Source organism: Triturus cristatus, chromosome 1_2 (genome assembly GCF_964204655.1).
Source record: "Triturus cristatus chromosome 1_2, aTriCri1.1, whole genome shotgun sequence".
NCBI lineage: Eukaryota > Metazoa > Chordata > Amphibia > Caudata > Salamandridae > Triturus > Triturus cristatus.
The window spans coordinates 988,715,495-988,738,370 of record NC_140580.1 but is presented as its reverse complement, the minus strand read 5'-3'; the positions used below and the strand labels follow the sequence as shown (position 1 = coordinate 988,738,370).

Genomic DNA, 22,876 nt, shown 5'->3' with positions numbered 1-22,876 from the left:
GCTGTCTGATCTGATGTGTTCTGCTCCGACGGAATAAAACTTTGTTTCCTGCCTTCCAGTCTCCGGCGCCTGCCTCTTTTATTGGTAAATTATCGAGTGGTATGAGAGGCGATTACCGCCGGGCAAATACTTGAAAGGTTATCGACTGAAACTGCCGCTACCATTTAACAATTGGCGTCCCAAACGTGGGGCCCATCAGCGACACGTGGATCCAGTGGGAGAGGTCCCGACGACAGAGTGAACGACTGCAACGATCGGGAGAGCTCCTGCCCAATAGACCCTCGTCTGGCAGCCGATCATCCGAACTTCACTGGTTCCGAGCAGACCTCTCTCGAGTGATCTACGGTCCTGACTGGGAACCATCAGGAGTGCCGCGGCAAATACGGAGAGTAGAGGACGATCGGGCGCTGGAGGCGGAAGACGAGAAACTGTCCACGCGGTCCGGGTAAGGTCGTGAAATACGACAAAAGTGCGAAATAATTGATTGATTGTTTGAATACTAGTATTGCTCATTGATTGTTCTCTTTGAGATATTCGCTGTCTACAAACGGGGAGGAGTAGAAATACTCTCTCTCTCCCTTTGCAGATAGTGAAGGGTAGGTAACGCAGACTTTTGTCCCCGTTGAAACCCGTCGTGCCTATCTTTATCTCCCCATTGATTGATTGTCCGAACATTGATTGTTTTGAAGAATAGTGCTTTTTGAGATATTCTCTGTTTGCAAATAACGTAGAATAGGAATATTCTGTCTAGTCTTTGCAAATAGTGAAGGGTAGGTAACGCAGACTTTTGTCCCCGTTGAAACCCGTCGTGCCTATCTTTATCTCCCCATTGATTGATTGATTGATTGTCCGAACACTAGTTGTTCGATATTGGTTCTTTGGAGGTATTCTCTGCTTACAAATAACGAAGAATAGAGATATTCTGTCTAGTCTTTGCAAGCAGTGAAAAGATAGGTAGTGCTGACTTTTGTCCCCGTTGAAACCCGTCATGCCTATCTTCTCCCCACTGATTGGTAGTTGGTTCTGCCCGGACCGCTTATTAGAGGTGAACCACCCGGCTCCACTGGAAGGCACCCCTAATAAGGACATGTTCACTAAATATGGACTAGTCGCCGTAGCTTATAGCAAGCTGTGGCATAAATATACCAAGAAGGACCCCGAAAGTCAGTGGCCACTGATGGGATCCTTCGACGACCGCAAGATAGAAGCGCTAGAAGTAGCTCTGCGTAGCAATAAGACGACGCCTACTATGCTTGACAGTATTGGCATGTGGCGCAAAGAAGCGACGCAACGGAAAAAGAGGGAAGAAGTAAAAGCAGATAAGGAATTACGAAAGGCAGCTCACCTTGCCGCTAGAAAGTTAGAAGAAGACATAAAGGAGAGAAGGGAAACTAAACTAAGACAGGAGCCCGAAACCTCAGGCCAGTACGCTGTTAGGACCCCTTCTCTGCTCTACCCTGAGTTGTCCTCCAAGCAGCGGACGAATGACGAATTACTGTTAGGTCCCCTGATCATTTACATGCCCCCTCCGTATGCACCCTCCCAATCAATAGTGCAACACCCACAACCCCCGAACACGAGCGAAAGCAGTACAGGGGCCTCGGCCCTCACGGCCTCCGCGCCGGCTGAGCCTCTTGTGCCGAACCCAACGTCGACTACAACGCTAGACGACCATGAGATAGGAAAGAAAGAGTCCACCAGAATGAATCGATTAACTAAGGATGAACGAGCAGGAATTGACAAGATAGTAGGGACGCTGGTGGAGCGAAAAGAAAGTGAAGAGTATATAACAGACGTGTATAAATCGTATGCCGACAGCCGCAGACGACACTTCGTCGTACGGCTCTGTTATCACGCCCTGAATGCATATGAGGATAGGTACCACGATAAAGGTCCCGAAGGCTTAGCGGCCCTATATAGGAAGGTAGACATTGGGGAAGAAAGAGAGGGCGATGTAGCGAACCTCTTCACTCGTACACTCGAGGTCTACCGACACCTTAAAGAACATGGACAGACCACCAAAACAGAAACCCCCATAGCAACTAAGCCCCAGGGAGGAAGGGCCGATGCCATGATGCCCATTAAAGAAGCTGCCCCCTACTGGGTCCCCCCACGGGGTCAGGGAACACACGACGACATCAACCACCAAGATGCGAAGGGAAGGGTTGTATATAACTGGGTCTACCAGCCGTGGAACCAGCAAGATATTTTGACCTTTAGAAAGACTCTACCCGACTTGAGAAAGAACCCGACTGCCTTCTACACTGAATTGGGTACAGCCTTAGGCTCAACGATAATGACGTTAGCAGATATCGACTTGTTCTTTGGGCTATGCCTGCCGGCTGATGTGTGGAAACAAATCCGGAAAGTTGACCACGCTGAGCCGTTCGGATATACCTGGATACAACTCGATACCATAGATAAACAGCGAGAACCAGGACAGAAACCCCCAAAAGCCATCTTAGAGCTCCCAGACAAGATTGTACAAAAGCTGAAGACTCTAATCCCAGAAAGAAAGGTAGACTGGTCGATAGTGACGGCTTGCCGCCAGAAACCCCAGGAGGATGTGTCTGAATACTTCTCCCGATTCGAGACTGTGTTTTCCGATTACAGTGGCCAAGACATGACCACCGTAACCGGACACCACCTCTTTGTCCAGAATTATGTAAAGGGTCTGTCTCAAGAAGTTTCCCAGAAGCTACAGACCAGCGAGAGCAGTTGGGCAGCCTCCAAACCCGCAGCAATTCTCCAGATGGCCCAATACTACGAAAACCAGAAGAACGAGAACGATAGGGCGTCAGAGAAGAAGAAAAAGGAATTAAAGGAGAGGGTGATGATAGCACAGTTGCAAGGGGTGACCATAGGAAGGGAACCCCCAAAAGAGAATTACCAACCAACCGCCCCTAGAAAGCTACCCCCTAGAGACCATACACCTACACCCTACAACGGACGGAGAGACTTAGATGGGAATCAATGTGCGTTCTGTAGAGGGTTCGGACACTGGAAATCCCAGTGCCCGGTCCTTTTGGAACTGAACAAAAATAGGGACCCCAATAGACACAACCGGAAGTTTGTTGATACCCACCATCAACGTCACCACACTTGATTAGGATCACGTGCAATCGAGCAACGCCATTTTTTCCGAATACGCTAACCAGATCGCTGATACGTACAACGCTCCAGCAAAATAGTATGGTCAAACATTTTTAATAAATTATAAGTATAACAACATTCCGGCAAAATGAACAGGTTAGAACATGTTTTAAACAACTATTTACATGACAGTCTGCTGCGACCTGCATCCCAAAGCATTTACGTCCACGTGACACCGTCCTCGCCTCTCCTTCCTCGAAGTTGCAACATTGGCCTGTTTTGGGCGGTCCTTTTTAGTTGATTTTGGGCTATAAAAGCCATGCAAAAATCCCTTGACATCAGTGGCGGGCGATTGTGCGAATAGGCCGGAGGCTATACGAAGCGCCGGAGGGCTGGTGCCCTGGCGGGGGGAGGCGACGCGGACGGACCTCCCCCACCTCCCCAGGTGGAGGCTTGCCAGGCACCCCAACCGCCTTTGACTCGCCGGCCAGCTAAGCTGCACCCAACCGTCTTTGACTCGCCGGCCAGCTAAGCTGCACCCAACCGTCTTTAATTCGCCGGCCAGCTAAGCTGCACCCAGCCATCTTTCTCATCGGCCTGCTGAATTTCACCCTGGCACGCCGTGCGGATCTTCCCATTTGCTTCTTCCTTCAATAATGGAGGGTGCCCTGGCGGGGGGAGGCGACGCGGACGGGCCTCCCCCACCTCCCCAGGTGGAGGCTCGCCAGCAGACGAGGGCACCCCAACCGCATCTTTCACACGTCAGCCAGCTGAGTTGCGTCCTGCCACTTCATTCGCCGTTCGGCTGAGCCGGCACCCCTGCACGCGACCGCCAGGCAACCACCCAGGCACAGGGTTCACCAAGACTGCCGCTAGCACCCGACGCGGGGAGTGGGCCCCCGCAGCCAAGTAAGTAGGGGCCCACTCCGATGGTGATACCATCCGGACTGCTGTTGTCGCTGCTACTGGAACCACTCCGGTGGCAATACCATCTGAACTGCCGCTGTAGCTGCTGTTGGCCCCTCTCCGATAGCCGTACCGAAGAGCTGCTGCTACTGCTGCCATTGAACTCCGGCGGTTGACCCCTCCGGTTCCAGGCCTGGCCCACCGTGAGACAATTCTGGACTCGAAAGCTTGTTTGCTAGGGCATGGGCCCCACCCTTGACAGAACGCTCCCCTCAGCCTTGCAGAATTGGTTGGAGTCATTTGACATTCGACTCCTGCGGACTTCCGGTAAGGACAAAACCACCGCCATTGCTCTTTTGCCCCCGGGCGGCAGCCGCCTTGCCTCCGCTTGGTGCAGTGAGAAAGTAGAGCGTCGGCGGAAGAACCCGCCTGCTGCCCCGCCCTAAGAACGAACCATGGCATTGCTACAAGGTTGCAGTGACGCCATGCTGACGCAAAGTTGACGCTAACGAAAGTTCTCGAACTACCGAAAGGAATTCTGGTTCAACAGCTAATTCATGGAAAGACTTAGACTGTGCACTGACCCGACCCCGCCCCAAGATGGCGCTGATGTAGGAGTGGCCTACAACTCCTTGTGGCGTTCCAGTCACGTGACATTTGTGTTAAAAAAAGAGATATATATATATGTATGCGATGCTTACACACATGATGGTGGGGAAAAGGGGGGGAACCGATTTTTATGTTAATCCAGTGTTGCTCATGTTGCTCGACGCCTCTCACACCGTGGCCGGTCTATGGCGGCTGTAGGCCCGTACTTCCATACTGACATTGTTTTAAATAAAGGGCTTCTTAAAAAGGAATTACGAAATCAGTGTCATGACTAATCATCTGGGTTGTTGAAGGTTTTTCTTTTAAATAAATGATTGTTACTCCTAAGCGAAAGCATACAGATAATACAGACACAATTTGCCTAAAAATCTTTTTGTTTAACGGAATTTGTACCCATCACGCCTGCCCTTTTTCCAAGAATTGTCAAATCAATAATGAACTATAACTTAAGGTATATGTCGCATGCAAGGTATGGTATCCTGCACCATAATACACGACCAATTGAGAAATACATGCACGACCAGGGAACGCGAATTTAGGAGATGAATGAACTAGAGCATCTTTGCCTCGAACTAAAGAATAATAGGTCCGTGGTATTACCCACCCCTGCGGCTAGCCTGGTACATGGTAGGTAGAACCTTTCGTGTCTGCGCGCGCTGGGGTATTTTGAATACTGCACCTCCCCTCCCCTCTTATTTCCCCCTCTATAGGTCACGACGAAGTTCCGACTGAAAAGTGGAGTGGACACGGACCGCACCAAGTTCAATATCAGGGAAAACATAGACAAATGTTGCGAGATAGTGCGAAAAAAAAAAATTACAGACCATCATTGGGAACATGAAAAACTGTATGATATGATTGTGCGTGTGTACTACGATTATACGATATGAATGTGTATGCATTTCATGTTTGGGTCACTTGAAGAGAGCGTCATTGTATGATTGAAGTGCTCGTCCACCGATCTAAGGGAGGAGAATAAAGGGTCAGACAACCCATAGGATAAACTACAAAATACTAAAGGTACGCAGCATTGCATAGGAATAGAGGACAGGAAAGGAGAGGCCCCCGTGCTCAACGCAGCCCTGAGTCCCCGTCTTGATGCATGTACTGTCACACCCTATCCGGCATTTGTGTGTACGTGACCACCGAATTTATGTCTTTTCCCCGCTTGTGTTTTCTTACATGGAACAGACCCATGCTACTCCATGTTGTATGTGCACCAAGTGGCCTATTATCTTATCTCTCTCTCTCTCTCTCTCTCTCTCTCTCTCTCTCTCTCTCTCTCTCTGCTCTTTCTTGTCCTCTTTCTTCTTGAATAAATTAACGACATACACCTCTTTGGTAAGTGTATAATTGGCCCGAACACGGTGGTGTTCGAACAAAATTGACAGAAACAAAAACGACCATACTTTACCACGTTACTACCTCTCCTTTCTGCGAACGTTAAGCCTAATCGGCTGAGAAGGAAAGGACAGGTAAGACGACTGATGTCTCCCAATCTGACCCTCAACACGGGGACTATATGTCAGTGGTTTTTGTTCTTAAAGGACACCATCTCCACCACCCAGAATTACCCCTGACCAATTAGCCCGAAATAGAATGTCTAAAGCACCCTGTTCTCCCAGAGATAACTCCAGCCCTATACTAGCCGTCTCAGAGTATCCCGAACGAAACAGCTGATGGCCCTGTTTTAAACTGATAAAGGGTCACCTACTGTATGAAAAGGATACTCATGAACGCATGACAGTAGCACCTCGCACTTACGGGTGTTACCAAACCTTGTATTATAAGGCGCAGAAACCGACACCTAGAAGGCCAGACGATGGACAGGGACACCCACAGAACCCTGCACCACAGCAGTAATTAATAGATTAGTAACACGCACATTAACATCAGAGTTAATAGGCACCAATCATGTAGTAACAGATAAGAGCATTTCCGCAACTACTCAGTGGTTGGGAGAGAGAATGAAGTATGTAAATGTCTTCCCTGCCAAGATCTCTAAGACTTTCGTTTCTTATAACCTATTCAAGGATAACCTGCAGCCATCGGAAGAGAGGGGTCGGACGTGACGCACAGTCTGGCTGCGGATCATAAAGCATCTATGACATCGACCAAGGGGGAAGCGACGAAGCAACAAGGGTGTGAGACGAGACACCATTATCAGAACGATGAGCGCGAAGGGCTACATCGAGGCCCCTGCTCACTGACCAGCGTGCCTGAAGTCTCAACCCGTCGGGCCCGATTGATGGGCCCAGTGCTGAAAAGATTCTGCTCTCCTTGGTCCGCATTTTTGATCCGATCCCATGCCACCCCATTCTCTCTTCCTCTTTCATTTGGACTATGACTTTGACCTACTACCGAGGAACAAAAGGCCGGCACCCTGTCTCAAAAGTACCTGTGGTGAACTGTGTTAAGGAACAGGACTGTGATCAAAGAACAGTGAGTGGTCACACCCTGCCACGTGAAGAAATCGGATTTGAGCTGGACCTTAGTTCCACCGCCGGTGCTCAACAGTGCCAACGAAAGAAGAACAACAATGAGAGCTTACCAGTGATAGCTCTTTATAAAACAAGGACACTGGAAAGAAGAACCCATGTCAAAGTTGAAAATCCTCTCCCAACCACCTTATTATATTAACTATCTTCTTATCAAGTTTTCATGATGTTGCATCAATCACTTCCGACTGTACACTGAGAAGTTAAGAAAATGTAACTTTGTATAGTAACATTCATACAACACCAGCCATGTACACGACTATACTGCAACTTTGAATGTACTTCCTCCTCGCCTACTTTATCAAACTGTATGAGACAATGTACAAATGTGTCAGATTACTCCTGCCTACCCTAACGACTCTGTATCTTTAAAATGTGTGACGAACATTGACGATACTGTAACTGAAAGGCTAACAAAGGTGAATATTGGCCGGACAAGCTGGCGAGATATGTTAAAAGGGAGGACTGTGGAAATTTAGCTTGCAAACTGAACATTATCTGCGCCATCTTGCCCCTCCCCAGCACCACGCACAGCGAACGCACGGCTGCCATTTTAGGCACCCCACTCATTGTCAATCGCCAGCGCGGTCCCCTTGGCGCTGCAAGCATCCCCCGCGCGCTGGCCACCCCCGCTCTCTCATACAGGCCATAAACCCTCTCCTTCTGCGCGACCCTGCTACGGAACCACATCCGACCGACATCCCATACATGGTCATGCCTCTCCTTTGATAACCCCCTTCCCCTGCGCCCCATTGTCCGAACTGGTCCCAGGCCATCACCTAGCCCTGCGGATGCAGTTTATTGCCCCTACTGTAAGGGAAACACCCCGCATCAAAGGGATTACAGTAGATCAAAGCCCCTACCCCCTGAGACCCGGCCGGTTGCACACACCGCCGGGAATTAGCGGAATTCCCTGCTGCGCGATAGCCATCTCCCACTGCGGGTAGGGTGGGAACTTCTACTGTATCTATGTGTGGGATCGGATCTGAGCCGGGGCTTCAGGGGATGTTCTTTCAGGCATCAAGAGAATCTCAAGAATATACTATGTGTAATAAAGCAATAAACCAGTGTATAAGAGACCAGGTCTCAGAGATGCAGTTAGAGCACCTCGTGACGATACCTTGCTGTCTGATCTGATGTGTTCTGCTCCGACGGAATAAAACTTTGTTTCCTGCCTTCCAGTCTCCGGCGCCTGCCTCTTTTATTGGTAAATTATCGAGTGGTATGAGAGGCGATTACCGCCGGGCAAATACTTGAAAGGTTATCGACTGAAACTGCCGCTACCATTTAACAGTCTGGCCGAGACATTTAGTGTACGGGTTTTCAAAAAGCTGCCTGTGGCCTAAAGCTTGTGTGCACGTGAGCGTGCACGCACGCAGCCGCCATGTCTCTTACCTCCGCCGAGCGTGATCGCGATCGGGACCGCGATCCCTTTCACTTTCACAGGCCGCAATGCAATGAAGAACCCTCACACCAAAATGCTTAAAACTGGTGTGAGGGTTCTTCATGTCAGGCACGGGCCTGCCGGCCCAGTTTAAATTCCTGCACTGACTTACCACTTTGTTGCTTACTTACGCAGTACATGCTTTACTCTTCCAGTTCTGACAGGAGTTTGATCCATACATAGCAATCTCTTGCCAAAATCACGTGTTTTTGATGTTACTTCTCGCTGCCCCAAATATCTCTTCTCTAGTCCCACGGAGTGACTTCTAGCTCGAAGGATGAACACATTAGGCTCTTTTACCTTTTATTCAAGCCCTTTGGGTATGTAAATGTTCCTTTTGTGATGTAAAGGGTTCTAAAGTTATAGGAAGGGAGACACTGGGCGAAACCTGTAAGTTTTAAACAGACAATGAACCCTATGATAAAGAAATGCAAAATGATGTAACTACATGACAATTGTTAGCGTATGTTTTTTTAATCTGCTGTGAAAAGCTCTCCCGCCTGGGCTGTTTCAGGCATCCTCTAGAGCCTGTGGCCGCTTTACACTCCCCTAGGAGGCTATTGTGCACGTGTCGCACCTGATAAGGAAAGCTTTAATTGACCATTTTGTAAATAATTATCTTTTGTTCGCATCACCTCTGCTGGACTGAAGGGCCAATGAAGCGCCCTGGCGGTCTTTCGTAGATGTTTTTTGTTCTCTGCAGGCTGAAATACAAGTGACTGGCCTGGACTTCCACGAGATTTCTACCCCTTACAACCTGTATCCTTGATCTCGTGGTTACAGGTTCATATCCCGGCAAGTTTACTCAGCCTGTCATCCTTCCGGGGTTGATCAAATGAGTACCACTAAGTTAGTAACGCTAATTGAGCCACCACTCGTTTCTGCTTTTCCTGCATAGCCAAAATGATTAGGCCTGGCCCCCCTTCTGACCCTTGCCATCACAAATGTCCCACAAAGTATTAGACGTGATCTGTAAGTACGTCTAACGTCGGAAATGCCGCTCTCGAATCCAGTACTTTCCCAAATGATTGATAAAAAGCTACAGTGATTTCCAGGGCCCAGTCGCCGACCTAGCCTATTTGGGCAATCAGGCAGTGACTGACGGGCTGCTCCGACAGGTCAGTGTGTGGGGATGGTTTTATATTCTGCTGAGCCCTGTTTTGACTGTCACGTTCCCTGATATTAAAGGTTCCCTGTTATTAAAACAAACATCGCCTGTAGCAAGCTCAAACCCATGCAGTCTGTACCTTGCAAAACATCTATGGAGCGTGTCTTTACAAATATCAAAACTGCCACAATTTGTAAACATGGGCCACTTTTTTAGATACCATACACTAAACGGCCTTTTTTCCGTTCCAGTCCAACCCTGGTCATCCCCTTCCTTAAATTCACCTGATCCGGATGGATACTTCAACACTTAGTAACTTACGTCCAATCGCCTTCCTTTTCCTTCCCGCCTCCTCGAATTAGAAGTTAAGAACCAACTGTCTCTCATAGAAAGCAGTAAACCTCTCGACCCAACCCAATCAGTTTTCAGATCTCTTCTGGGAACAGAGTCCACTCTTGTGGCCATCACGGAGGACACGTTCCCTTAGATAAAGGAGGCAAAGGAGTTCTTTTTTTTCCAGAACTCAGCACCGCTACATTTTTAGCAACCACGAAAACAAGCATTGTCATAGTCAACAGGTCTCGCCTTTGGGACCTTATAAGTGTTTAGCCATGCAACAGTTGATATTGTGCTGCATAACTAAATACTTATAAGGTCCCAAAGGCGGGACCTATTGGCTATGTCAATGCTTGTTTTGTTTGCAGACATTCTGAACAAACTGGGAAACTGAGTCCTAACGCCAGTCACTGTAATCTAACGCAAAGATAACACTCCCCTGTGGTCATTGAAGCTGTCCCTAATTCCACAGACTGACGTATGGTGTTACAATTGCTTTTCTGAGGGGATCTTAGCAGCTTTCTTTGACTTCCTGTCAAGTGAATCTGGCTCTTCTCAGCTGGTTCTGGAACTGCTGCAATCCTTGATTTCAAGGCCCTTCTCATCCTAGTTTGCAGATGGTCTTGTTTCTCTGAAGTCTGCTGAATTTTGTTTCTCTTCCTGTTCCCACTATCTACTCCGGAAACCACTGATCGTGTTCCTGATAATTTCTACCAACATGCTTCCATGTTATCTGTGTGTGTTGAAATTTCACTTGCAAACCTTCTTTCACGTCTCTAGCCAATGTTCATTAATAATACACACCCAATACATGTGCTCGCAGTTTCCAGTGGTCAATACGGTTTACTTCAACCACATGGGGGCTATGGCTGACCTCTCTCGCCTATGCCTTCCTAAGTATGTACCTACCCACTACCTGTTTTATTCGCCCTATTAAATCCTTTGTGTTTTTTCTGCTTCCTCTTGATTTTCAGCTCATGATTTGCTTTGTGGACTGGTTCCCAAGATGCATTGCTTATCTTCTTTTTTGGAAGGAAAATAAATGCATGTGCCCAAACATTTTCATGGGGGCTGCTGCCCATTTCCACTAGTGGTGCTGCCCACTGCCTCCAAAAGCTCCATCTAAAGATGGATGGCAGCAAGAAAAGCAAGCTGATTTCCCCAAGGGGGTTTCGGTGTGTTGGCAAACCCTACCCTGAGAAAAGTTTTAAAATAGATGGTTAAATAGCACATTTTTCAGTAAATGCATCACTTAAATTTGTGCATACTGGATGTCAAATCACATATGTCTGAAAATTGGTTTGAAACACAAGGCTACACACTGGATTTTTTTTTTTTATATGCCAATTTACCAAGTGTGATAACACACCATAGAAGGCTTTAGAGACCTAACCAGTCGTCCACCGCACTTTGCAGAGACACTGTGTCAAGTCACCCACTACAGTATTGAGAACACGGAGGAGCATTCGGCCCAGTCCTACGCTAATTAGCGCACTCAGAGGCTCTCTGAACAAGCCACCAACACTCTGGTCCTGGCCTTACAGTACAGAGCACCATACTAAGGGGTGCCTTGCATAGCAGCAAACTAGTCTTTCATGGTGGACACGTTCAGTCTTCAGCACCAAGCATACTAGGACTGTAAGCCCCTGGCAAAAATTGAAAAGATAGGTATGCTTGGTGAAGTTAGCTGAAAATCTAGAACTTGCTCCAAGTCATAGGATCAGTAGACCGCTTTAACTCGAGTTAGCCACCACTATACATGACACCAACAGACAACCTGCCCGTACTTCCACGGATCTGGGGTACTGCTACCATGCCCCCCAACAACAATGCACAGAGCACCATTGTTAACCGTCAACCCTATGGCAAAGTGCACCAAGGACCACCCTGTGTCCACGGTCGCACTGGCATTTCGAGAGCAGCTATTCCAATATGACAGGGTGTGCCATATTGTGACGCGTCATTAGCAGGTGGCATGGTCACAGATGCAAAGAGGTTATACCTTCACTAGCACAAACCTGTCTTTGGTCAGTCATACAAGCTGCTGAGCCCTTGTTGAAGTTCTTAATATGGCTTAGTACCAGGCAGATTCCAAATCCCCTCTTTGATCCCCACCAACACCAGAGCCTCTCCTGAGTTTCTGGCACCACTGTAGCCCTTGCCCGACTCCGGAGGTCATCATATCCACTCCTAGACCCAAGGAGCCCTGCGCAGACCCCTCCCGCAGACCATGCATTTCAGATTAAAAAGTGTGTCGCATATTCCTGCAGAGAGATCCGTGAACCCTTACAGACTCTAAAACCACTCAGAGTGCACTGCTGCCTACTGAGCCCCTCAAAGACCTTCCAGAATCACCAGGGCCTCCAGGGCAGACACCCACCTGACTAGCCCCTGACAGGCCCTGTAGGACATTGTATGTCAGAGCTTTCAGAGCCTGTGTCAGACTTCAGCGACCATGGGATGCTTGGAATCTCACCTCATGCTCTAATCACTCATTCACCCTCCAAGCAGGACTAGGTCGGCCAGGGAACTTGGAGGATGCATGGGTTTTGTGGAGCGAGGGGCAGAAACCGAACCAGAGACACTACTAGGTGGGTCTTTGCGTTTATGTTCTGATGCACTAATATATTCCAATGATGAAGATTATACAGGTGTGTTCCATGCTTATGCACCAATATTATTTTGAATTAGCATCCATACCTAGTACAAGATGCTCTATCCCAAATACAATGTAATAGCATAGTTCTAATGTATGGTTCCAACATAGGGTTGCTCGAGTGTGAAAATGAACGATTCTGATCTGAGACATTTTCAGCAGTCTGCGTCATTGTCTTTTTTTGATCAGAATCCGTGCACTTTTGAAAGGGGATGCACAATCTGAGATGGAGGCATACTGCGGTCCACCTTAACACATGCCCTGATTGCGACTCACTACTTAATTCGTGCAAAGTAGGGAGACTGCTATTGTTGTAATCATAAAACGCGTGCGCATCTGGTTCAAGTACTTTTTATTAGGAAGGAAGGGTGTGAATAAAAATGAAGGTGTCTATTAAAAAGAAGGGTTGGGACGGAGGGCCTAGTTGGTAAGGGCTGTGGTCAGAGTCTCGTACACAGCTTGCGGTTGACACTTTGCGCAGCATCTCTGGCTAGTGGTGCGCCAGGAGGGGGTTACTCGTCAGGCATGGCACAGCCACGGGGCGGGCAGGCAGCCGGCCGAGGTCTGACACGAGTCCGAGAGGGCGTCAAGGCTTCGTGTGACCCTTCTTCGGAGGCAAGCAACGGGAGCGCCAGGCGACGCGGCCCAGATTAGACACATTCATTGTAATGTTCCCAGGCTGGCTTTTCTGGGGCTGTGGTAACACACGTTAGTACTGCACTTTATGCCAAACTAATGTGATGTCATCGTTATGAAACGTGGATCTGAAGGTCTACACAGGAGTTTCATGTCTGAAATGGCTGTAACAGCTACTTATGTGTGTTGTGTCCGGTTTTTCTCGATCTCAACCCTAGGCCTGGCCTTACATGCTTGTGCACCTTTTCGGGAACGTTTGCACGGAAAAAGTGAAACCCAGTTTAGTGTTATCAGAAGGATCCATGAGTAGAATAGACCCATTGGTATTCAAACTGTTTGAATGACGTTATTTATAGAGCACAACGTTCACTCCGAGGCGCATCTTTGGCGCGAGGAAGCGGGTGTATTGAGGTCTGAGGGAGAGTAGGCTTAATTTCTTATGTCTCTGCAGCAGGCTCTCAATCCACTCAGCTACTTCTTGCCCATCATGGATCTTTCCCTGCAGCTGCAGGCCAGAACAGAGGAGCAGTGTTATGCGTAGTCTGTGTGGTTTGTGCACATGGTGTTATAAGGAATATTTTGCAGAAGGCTTGCCATCAGGCCTCCCCCAGCCGGAGGAGAGTTCCAGTCCACAGAAAGAAGTGCCAGCGGCCCTGCAGGACCAAATAACCACTAGCACCCCTTTACACTGACCTGCTCCCTGCTGACGAGAGGCAACTACCTCGAAACACGTGTCCAGGGATGGCTAATGCGACACATACTTTTCTACAAACACCGTGGCATAGGCGTACTCGCCGTCGCCACTACATTGACCACAGTTCCTTGGGGCAACTTGCTGGTGTGACGAGCAGAGTGCGACCAACTTTTGATTAATTTATTACGGCTCCCTTGAGCCAACGGGCTGACAAGCCTTCGACCTGCACCTGCGCGCCATGAGAGGTACTCTACATGTTTTAATTACATTTTGGCAGTCCACGCGGCACCCCTTTACACTGACCTGCTCCCTGCTGACGAGAGGCAACTACCTCGAAACACGTGTCCAGGGATGGCTAATGCGACACATACTTTTCTACATACACCGTGGCATAGGCGTACTCGCCGTCGCCACTACATTGACCACAGTTCCTTGGGGCAACTTGCTGGTGTGACGAGCAGAGTGCGACCAACTTTTGATTAACCAAATAACCACTGGCTAGATGACCCTCGGTTGTCGGGCTGGGTCAGGATGAACAGACCCTCAGACCATAGATTTGTAGCTCCTTCTGGACTATTCAAGTTTAGACTTCGAAAGCATCAGCCCAGTTCAGTGCGCTCTGTCTTAATCAAGTTATTATAATTAGCATAGTCTATTAAAAAAAAAATCTTAATAGGATTTACAAAGACAAATCAAATATGCCATGACAATTTAAAAATTCAAATGACTCTTAAAACGGCAGTGGTCCCGCTCATAAATAATCTAACATCCATTTTTCGCTGCCGCCATTACAATGTAAAAAAATTGATACAACGAACCTAACATTTTTACAACAGAAGTGCAGTTTTGGCTGGGGAGTCCTTGGAGAGTAAAAAGAAAAGCCTCCTCTATGGTGCGAATTGAGTATGTAATGAATACTTACCCTAGAGATCTTCGCTGCAGGTGGTAAGCGCTCCCAGTGCCATACCACTGACATTTACAACAATGCCTATTAAGGTACTTGTTCCATAGATCTGCACTAACAGTAAACTGGATTCGCACAGCTACTTCCACTGCATGGCAGAGCAAAGGCTACAATTTATGTGTGTGCACAAGGCACCAGAAGCTGCCCCACCGACCAAGACTTCATTCCCGAAAGCACCAGTGGCGCTGTAGGGAAAGGCATGGCGGTGCAGCGCCGACATAAATCCTTGATGGAGTTCAGATGGAGAATTAACAATGGAGGCCTGCCTTCAAGTACAGCCCCTGTATGGAGATTTGTGGAAAAATGACAAAATCAGATCATTGCTAGAATCCAGACCCGATACAATAGGAGCTCTAGAAGAATCGGACCGGCTTTAGTCAGAGCTTTGATATTATGAGCCCAACACATTGTCACCTCCCTAAATGACGTCAACAGAGAAAAGTGGCTTTTTTTTTTTTACAGGACAAGTAGATCTCTGAATCATCCCGGTAGTTTGACTAGTAAATATTTAATAAAATGCCATGCCTCGCTGAACAACATGAAAAGCAGGAATGCTACCCTTTCCCTGCCTCCATCCTTAGCTCTCAACTGAAGGGATCAAATTCTACCACTACTACCTCCACCATGTTTTAAACAGGGCTTGATGTAAAGTTTTTATCTAACAATCAACCAACTGCCCATGTGAGGGCAACAGAACAAGCCCCTATGCCTTCTGGCAGCTTTACTATCAAATCCCTGTGCGCTTCTACACTAACCACTACGACTGAATCTTCAATCTGTGTTTTTGCAAGTTGTGTCTGTGAGGCAACTTATTGGGTGCTGTCGAAAACCAATACACACCCGCCCACCCCAGCTGAATTCCATGTGCTTTTAACTCACCTAACATGTTGGTGGGCATGCCGAGCAGGGTGTGCATGAGGTCATGCACCTCTCTATATCGCTGGATGACGTAGGCCAGCTCTTCGTCGTCCACAAACTTCACTGACATGCGGGTGTCAGGAGAGACCCTCTGAAAGCAGACAGAGAGGGGATCTCAGTGCAGAGTAAACTTAATGATGCCCACCAGTCTGGGCTACTTGCCCATTCTCCTCATGGACGCAAGAGAAGAAACTCCAACAAGAGCTTCAGATTACCTCTTTTTGGCACATGCTCGCCTCTAACGGTGCTCTGGGGCAGTCTCATGTTATCTTAATATTTTAATATAGTTTAGCCCCCTACATCTGATGGACTGCTGGTCCTATTACCAACAGGTCACATTCAAAGCACAGGACATCTCTCATACCCACGTCTTGTTCTTCGAGACCAGAGCACAGACACACGTCTTAATCTCACAAAGTTCGAACATGCATCTTCCTCGTCCTTTTGAGTTTTAAAAAAAAAAGGCAATTCTTATGCTGTTGCTCTGGCAGTCATGGAGAAACCAAAGGTCGCCCACCCCCTCCAGCTGTAACTCCAGGTGTCAGGAAACAGGCGACCCCGCAGATTCAACATAAAATGTTTTTAGGAGAGGAGTAGCACATCTGCTTCTGTACATTCAAAGCACAGCATTTAAAAAATAATAATTGTATATTAAACAAAGAGTACGTACATTGACATCCAGAAACCGGGCATATTCTCGACCAAATGTCCCATCTGGCAGATCTCGGAGCCACTGCATGTCTAGGGTGGACATACGGATACGAGGCCTCTCCCTGCAAACACAAGAGATATACACTCAGCAGGCGTGTCAGCATGCCCTCCCTCTCCATGATCGTAGGTGAGATGGGCCTGTTCCTCTAGGTCCTACAAGCCTTTTTTTATCAGGGTTCCTGCCCTAGATACATTTGTGCGGTCATATTAGGGTAGTACTAGATGTGGTCCCTTAAGACCACGAGAGCTGGAAATGAAGGGTGAGACCAGAAGACGCTTCTCTCATGGTTTGTCTGAGGCCAATCTGAATTGATTTGGGATGGGCACATATGGAAAGAAAGCGTACGCACTGCAGGATCTGACAGCCTTCAGGGTGATGCGTCATTCGGTCCCGGAGCGTTTGCAATGCCAAATATCCGGTGGTCTCCCCCAGAACCGCCACCATGTCTGAAATGTAAAAGAAGAGGTCACCCAGTGGAGCCAAGCATCAGACTGTATGATGGGCAATTCTTCCATTAACAGGGCAACTCTAGAATACACATTGCAAGCACTGAAAATACATGTTACCCTAAGAATAGGCACTTTATTGACCAGTTCCGCGTCAGAACATAGGGACTCCAGTGCCTAACACACACGGGCAGATAGCTGAAGCAGCTGGGTGTGCCACAGTGCTACAGACACATGCCATGCACCAGACCGAAAACTGGAATCTTATCTGACCAAGCTAACTAGAGAATTATGGAGGAAGATCCAACCAGGAAGCTATTGACATAAGCCAAAACCATGGTAGAAGAAGCAGAGGCGGAGTGGAGGATCACTAAACAGGAATCAGACTTTTTAGTACAACATGAATTGCGCAATGGGAGTTTCTCGAGTTTGGGGCAGGGTGTTTTTGAGGTGTCTTGTTGTGCTTAAACCTACCATGTCACAACAGCTATTTCAAATGTAGTTTTTACACCTTTTGCACATATTTTCACAGCTACCTACTTTCAATGATACACAACAAAAAAAGGAGTATTCACAATAAATGTAGACAATGTGAATGCTTTGACATGGACATCTGCGCCTTACAGCTATTTGACCGTGATTGTGAAACAGCGCATCCCTGTCGATTGTGCACCAATATCCATGAAGCATGCACTTGTTTCCTGGGCTGTAGGCTTTCTCCGCTTTGTGCTTTAATGTTTATATTGCCAACAGACTACTGAGGACACTACAGCGACATGGTCTATAAAGTGCATAGCCCGGACTGTTGGTTGCATACGAAGACAAAAACTGGAATGCAAAGTCGCAGTTTTCCACTTTTTACGTCTTTGTTCCCAACTTTAACTTGGTCACCATGCAGTGGTTATCCATTTAATCGCAGGGAAAATCACAAGATTCTGTGCAAGAAAGATGCCTTCAAAGGTTCTAAAAAATGGGTTCTGTAGGGTGTACAATGAGTTATTTCTATACGTACAAAGTATCGCACACTAGAACTAATCATAAGACATATAGAAGACATATAGAACGCCCACGCCTATACATACATCTATCTTGATTATGAATAATCACGAAGAGACATTAAATGCATATCCACTCATTTATATCAAAATAAATTCATTCGAATACATATGGGTGAAAATGGTGCTCTTGTGACATATGTGCTTAAGTGAGTGAACAATTTGTGTAATATATACAGAGTGGTTCAGGGAATATATACAGGAAAAAGGACAAATTATTTATACAGAGGTCAGCATAATAACCATGAGCCCTGGTTGCTAATGATGCTTGTCTTATACAGGGCCGTAGTTGGTCTGAGCCTAGGTGTATCGTGTACCCAGAAGGTGCTCCTTTCGGTAGTCACAGGCCTGCTCCTTCACTGCTGAATAATCATGTTTGCAGATCCATCCGACTTTCCGATCTTCTACTGAGCTATTCACCTAGTGACTCATCCCTGAGAGAAGTGTAACTTTGGGACACTAACAGCCATTAATCGCTTCCGGACTGGGCCCTTCAAAGACACCCCACTCCCAACTCCCACACACAGTCCTGATGAAGACCCGTTGTGACTACCGAAAGGAGCACCTTCTGGGTGGAAACGTCGACGATACACCTAGGCTCAGACCAACTACGGCCCTGTATAAGAAAAGCATCATTAGCAACCAGGGCTCATGGTTATTATGCTGACCTCTGTATAAATAATTTGTCCTTTTCCCTGTATATATTCCCTGAACCACTCTGTATAGATTATACAAATTGTTCACTCACTTAAGCACATATGTCACAAGAGCACAATTTTTCACCCATATGTATTTGAATGAATTAATTTTGATATAAATGAATGGATATGCATTTAATGTCTCTTCGTGATTATTCGTAATCAAGATAGATGTATGTATAGGCGTAGGCGTTCTATATGTCTTCTATATGTCTTATGATTAGTTCTAGTGTGCGATACTTTGTACGTATATAAATAACTCGTTGTACTCCTACAGAACCCATTTTTTCTTGATAAACTTTATACCCAGGTTCTGTGGGACACCGGGTCACCCCTTTTTCTAGATATTCAAAGGTTCTAAGACACAGGCATGCTCCCTGCACCCCCTTGGCCTCAGCCATGAACCTCACCATGCCTGTAAGGGTCATACAGTGACATGACCGAGGAGCCAGCTGCTAGCAGTGCTTTCTGGAAGAGGTTGGTGGGGATGTGACTGGGGTACAGCCGGTCATATTGGAAATCCTGCTTGACTCGTATGTGGTCACCCGAGTCATCTTGCTCCTCAGCGGCAACCTCGATGGTTTGGTACCGCCGACCTGCAAAGTGAAGACAGTACCAAGTTAGTTACGGTAATCATAAAAATCACATGCAAGGGCAGAATAGGCGAGGCGGCGGCAACAGTAGGTTTTCATGTGCCTGCCCTGTTTTCTTACAATAGGACTAAAAAACAGATTTCCATTGGTCAAAATTACTGCACACTTAACTTTCATTATGTAATGCAACAGTGTTGGGATTGGAGTGTGTCATATGACTGAGGGTGCTTGGGATGTGACTGACTTGTACACAACACCATCACCCTTTCAGATGCCATACTATCATTTTTTTAACAAATCTATTTTTTTTGCTGTTTTGTACATAATAGGAACCACATTACATGTGCCATTACACATGAGAGACAGTATAATGTATCGCTTTCCTTGGCTACCAGTGTCGGGGGTCACTAAAACCAGGACCACTGGAATTATGCAGCAGGATGCGGCCAAATTAAGGAGCAGGGTTGAGTGAATTATGCCACAAGAAAAGGCAAATTATGCAGCATAATGCGGCACATTTCCCAATAGTTTTACTTAATTATTTTGTCTTTTTTTAAACTTGGTAACACTGTATGGGCATTGCTTGTGCCTCATTAGTACCAATTTAACACACAAATATAGCAATAAGCAATAGAAAGGTGACCAGTCCAGCTTTGCAAAGGGCCTTCCCCTGCGCACAACACGTCGCTGGATTTTTAGTAACTTTTGACCTGTTTGAGCTAGAAACAAAAAACTTTTTGTTAGAATCTGCCAATTTGCGGCAGTTGGTGGATTATCTGGCAAATGCGGCAGATCTATAATTATACGAAACTCGCCGCGGTCGCACAATCGCTTAATTCCAGTGGCCCTGACTAAGACTCGCGAGTCAGGGGAATATCAGACAAGTGGAACAATAAGAAAGCTGTGCTAAACTGTGGGCCTGTCCCTTGGCAGTGATTTCGGATAAATGTGTAGGATATACTCCGTGTAACACATTAAATTGGATTTATAATGAAAGCGGGTGTTGCGTGACACCTTACAAGTGTAGGAAATTGCAATACTCCATTCTTTCAGAGTTAATGGGCAATCAAGGCCGTGTTCCCACGCCTGCTTAAGCGATTCTAAGGGTCCTAATTTGTGTGCGAGGGGGAAATCAGCTGTCCCCCACTGCACATTGTGTAAAGTGTTTGCATCAGGGGCTGGGCTGCTGGCTCTGAGTCGCACCCCACTGTGGCTCCATTTGCGCTAGTAATCATCTGTGTACTAGGAATTGCCCCACTGGGCAGGCCCTTCTGCTCTGCAAGATGGTCAAATGGGATCAGTGCCCCATCCTGGAATACATTTCCAAGAGTCTCTATTCCCGCCGAGTCCCAGAATTCTGCACCGTTGAGGCGGTCTAAAGAGAGTCATTGAGCACAGGGGGGGATCTCCCATGCGCAGGGGGAATCATTTGATAGCATCCCTGCACTACATGCAATAGGTCGTTCGCATCAGAGGGTAATTTCCATCCCGGGAGGAACAGTCCTCTTACAAGACTCTGGGGCCAGCCCCCTCCTTGTCCACGCACCTCCTGCAAGTTTCGTCCGGCCAGCCATCTCATTGACTACCTCGTTGCACCGCTAGGTAATAGTGCTCGAACACTGGAGCCACCAGCACCACCCCCCCCCCCCCACTCTGTTGGGAATTGGAGTTTATACAAGGCTACTCTGCGCTTGCCCTTGTTCCATATTAAGATACCTAATATAATATCTAAGGTTCTAAATGTTCTACGGGGAATTCATACCGGCAACTAGCAAAATATTATAATAACATGGGTAACATTACCATCTTGGAGAGGGCTATTTGGACCTGAACTGAGAGGAGAGGGAACACCAGTAAGTGACTTGCGGACGGAGTGAAGATATGGACCTCATATGTCTTGCCTGTAGTGATGTATGTTAATTCCTAGATAGCTGAAGGTGCAGGGTTTCTGCTTGAGACCATTAGTGGCCACCGCCAGGGCATGTGGTACACACTCCTGGCGCAACAGGAACAGGCATGTTTTGCCCCAGTTCACTCCCTGCCCAGAGACCTCCCGAAAGGCATCCACAATGTCGGCTAACCCCCACTCCCATTCGAATATCATTTATGTAGAATAAGATATCATCCCCACACAGGGAGACAGCAAGTATCTCGCCGTACCATAATATGTCCCCATGCCATCCAGACTGTTGCAGGCGAGGGGCTCCATCGCTAAAGCAAAGGAGATAGAGGGCACCCTTGGCATGTTTCCCTTTCTATAGGGAAATCAGCTGAGATCAAGCAATCTGTTTTTACCCTCACTACGGGTTATGTACAGAGTAGCTGGATCATTTTCAGCAGCCTTCCTTCCCGCTATACCCACTCTCCACAGGACCATAAACATATATTCCCAATTTAATGTGGCGAATGCTTTTTCGAGATCCTAAACCAGGCAGGAAGAATAAGGCCAGACTTTGGGGGCTTCCTCTGATATTCAATGCAATCGATGGATATTAAGAGATATTGATCTGCGTGGTATGAAACCACTCTGGTCCGGGTGAACTAGCTCAGGTATGTGTGGCACCAACTGGGCCGCCAAAATCTTATTGAAGATTTTATAGTTGCTGCCCATCAGATAGAATGGCATATAAGAGGTGACCTCCTGGGGATCTTTGCCTAGTTTCGGTAACGAGACCAACAATGCTTCATGCATTGTAGGAGGCAGGCGACCGGTCACTACAGAAGTAGAATACAACTCAACGAATTTAGGGGTCTGCAGGGATTCGTAGGCCTTATAAAATTCTATTGGCCGTCCGTCCACGCCTGGGGTTTTACAGGTGGTTGATTCCCGTATGGCCCCAAGGATCTCTTGCTCTAGTATGTGCGCATTCAAAGCCTCCCTTTGAGCTGCCGGTATTAGACGCAATATCATGGTGAGGAGGAACTTTTCAGAAAGGGTCCTGTCGGTCAAGGTATGGTAATGAGCGGAAAATGAATTGTGAATTTCCGCTTGGGTATACACGATGGAATCAGGTGATGAGCAGATGGCAGTTATTGGCACTGGGTTAGTGTTTTGGTCGAGTACCTGCACTAATAAGTGGCCTGGGTTGTCCCCTTCTGCATGGGTTCTGGCTTGGTATTCCTTGTAATCAACGCACCACAAAGAGTCGAGTAGTTGCGCATTATGGTCCCTAGCCTCAGCCAGAGCTGTGCGGCGCCCCCCACCCCTCAATGCAGTCTGCTCGAGGATGCATAGCGAATCCTCAGCCTGGTCTAGCTCGCGATTAATCATTCTGGGTATTGCATGTTTTGGGTACAACCAACATAAACTCCTACACCAGAAAGGTCTGACGGATGTAACAGTATACTACTTTTGTAAGTCAGCCATCAGTGCAAACATTTACAGATGAAAGTATTGTCACTTATGGCTATATTTTCCTACTTATTTTCGTTCTTTTTTATTTCCAACATTTTTCTTAAGGAAAACCATTATCTGGATATGGAATGTTGTCTTCTTTTCAGTAATGTTTA

At 47.2% G+C, this 22,876-nt stretch overlaps 1 protein-coding gene across 1 annotated transcript in view; it reads right to left on the bottom strand.

Annotated features, from left to right (window-relative positions):
• Nucleotides 1-22,876, bottom strand: part of COQ4 (coenzyme Q4) — a 61,497-nt gene that overhangs the window by 12,456 nt on the left and 26,165 nt on the right. The window contains exons 2-5 of the mRNA XM_085611092.1: nucleotides 19,184-19,369; nucleotides 16,924-17,020; nucleotides 16,533-16,635; nucleotides 15,824-15,953 (exon numbers count right to left, since the gene is read on the bottom strand). Of these exons, the coding sequence (XP_085467218.1) occupies nucleotides 15,824-15,953; nucleotides 16,533-16,635; nucleotides 16,924-17,020; nucleotides 19,184-19,369 (516 nt within the window). The remainder of the gene's footprint in view (nucleotides 1-15,823; nucleotides 15,954-16,532; nucleotides 16,636-16,923; nucleotides 17,021-19,183; nucleotides 19,370-22,876) is intronic.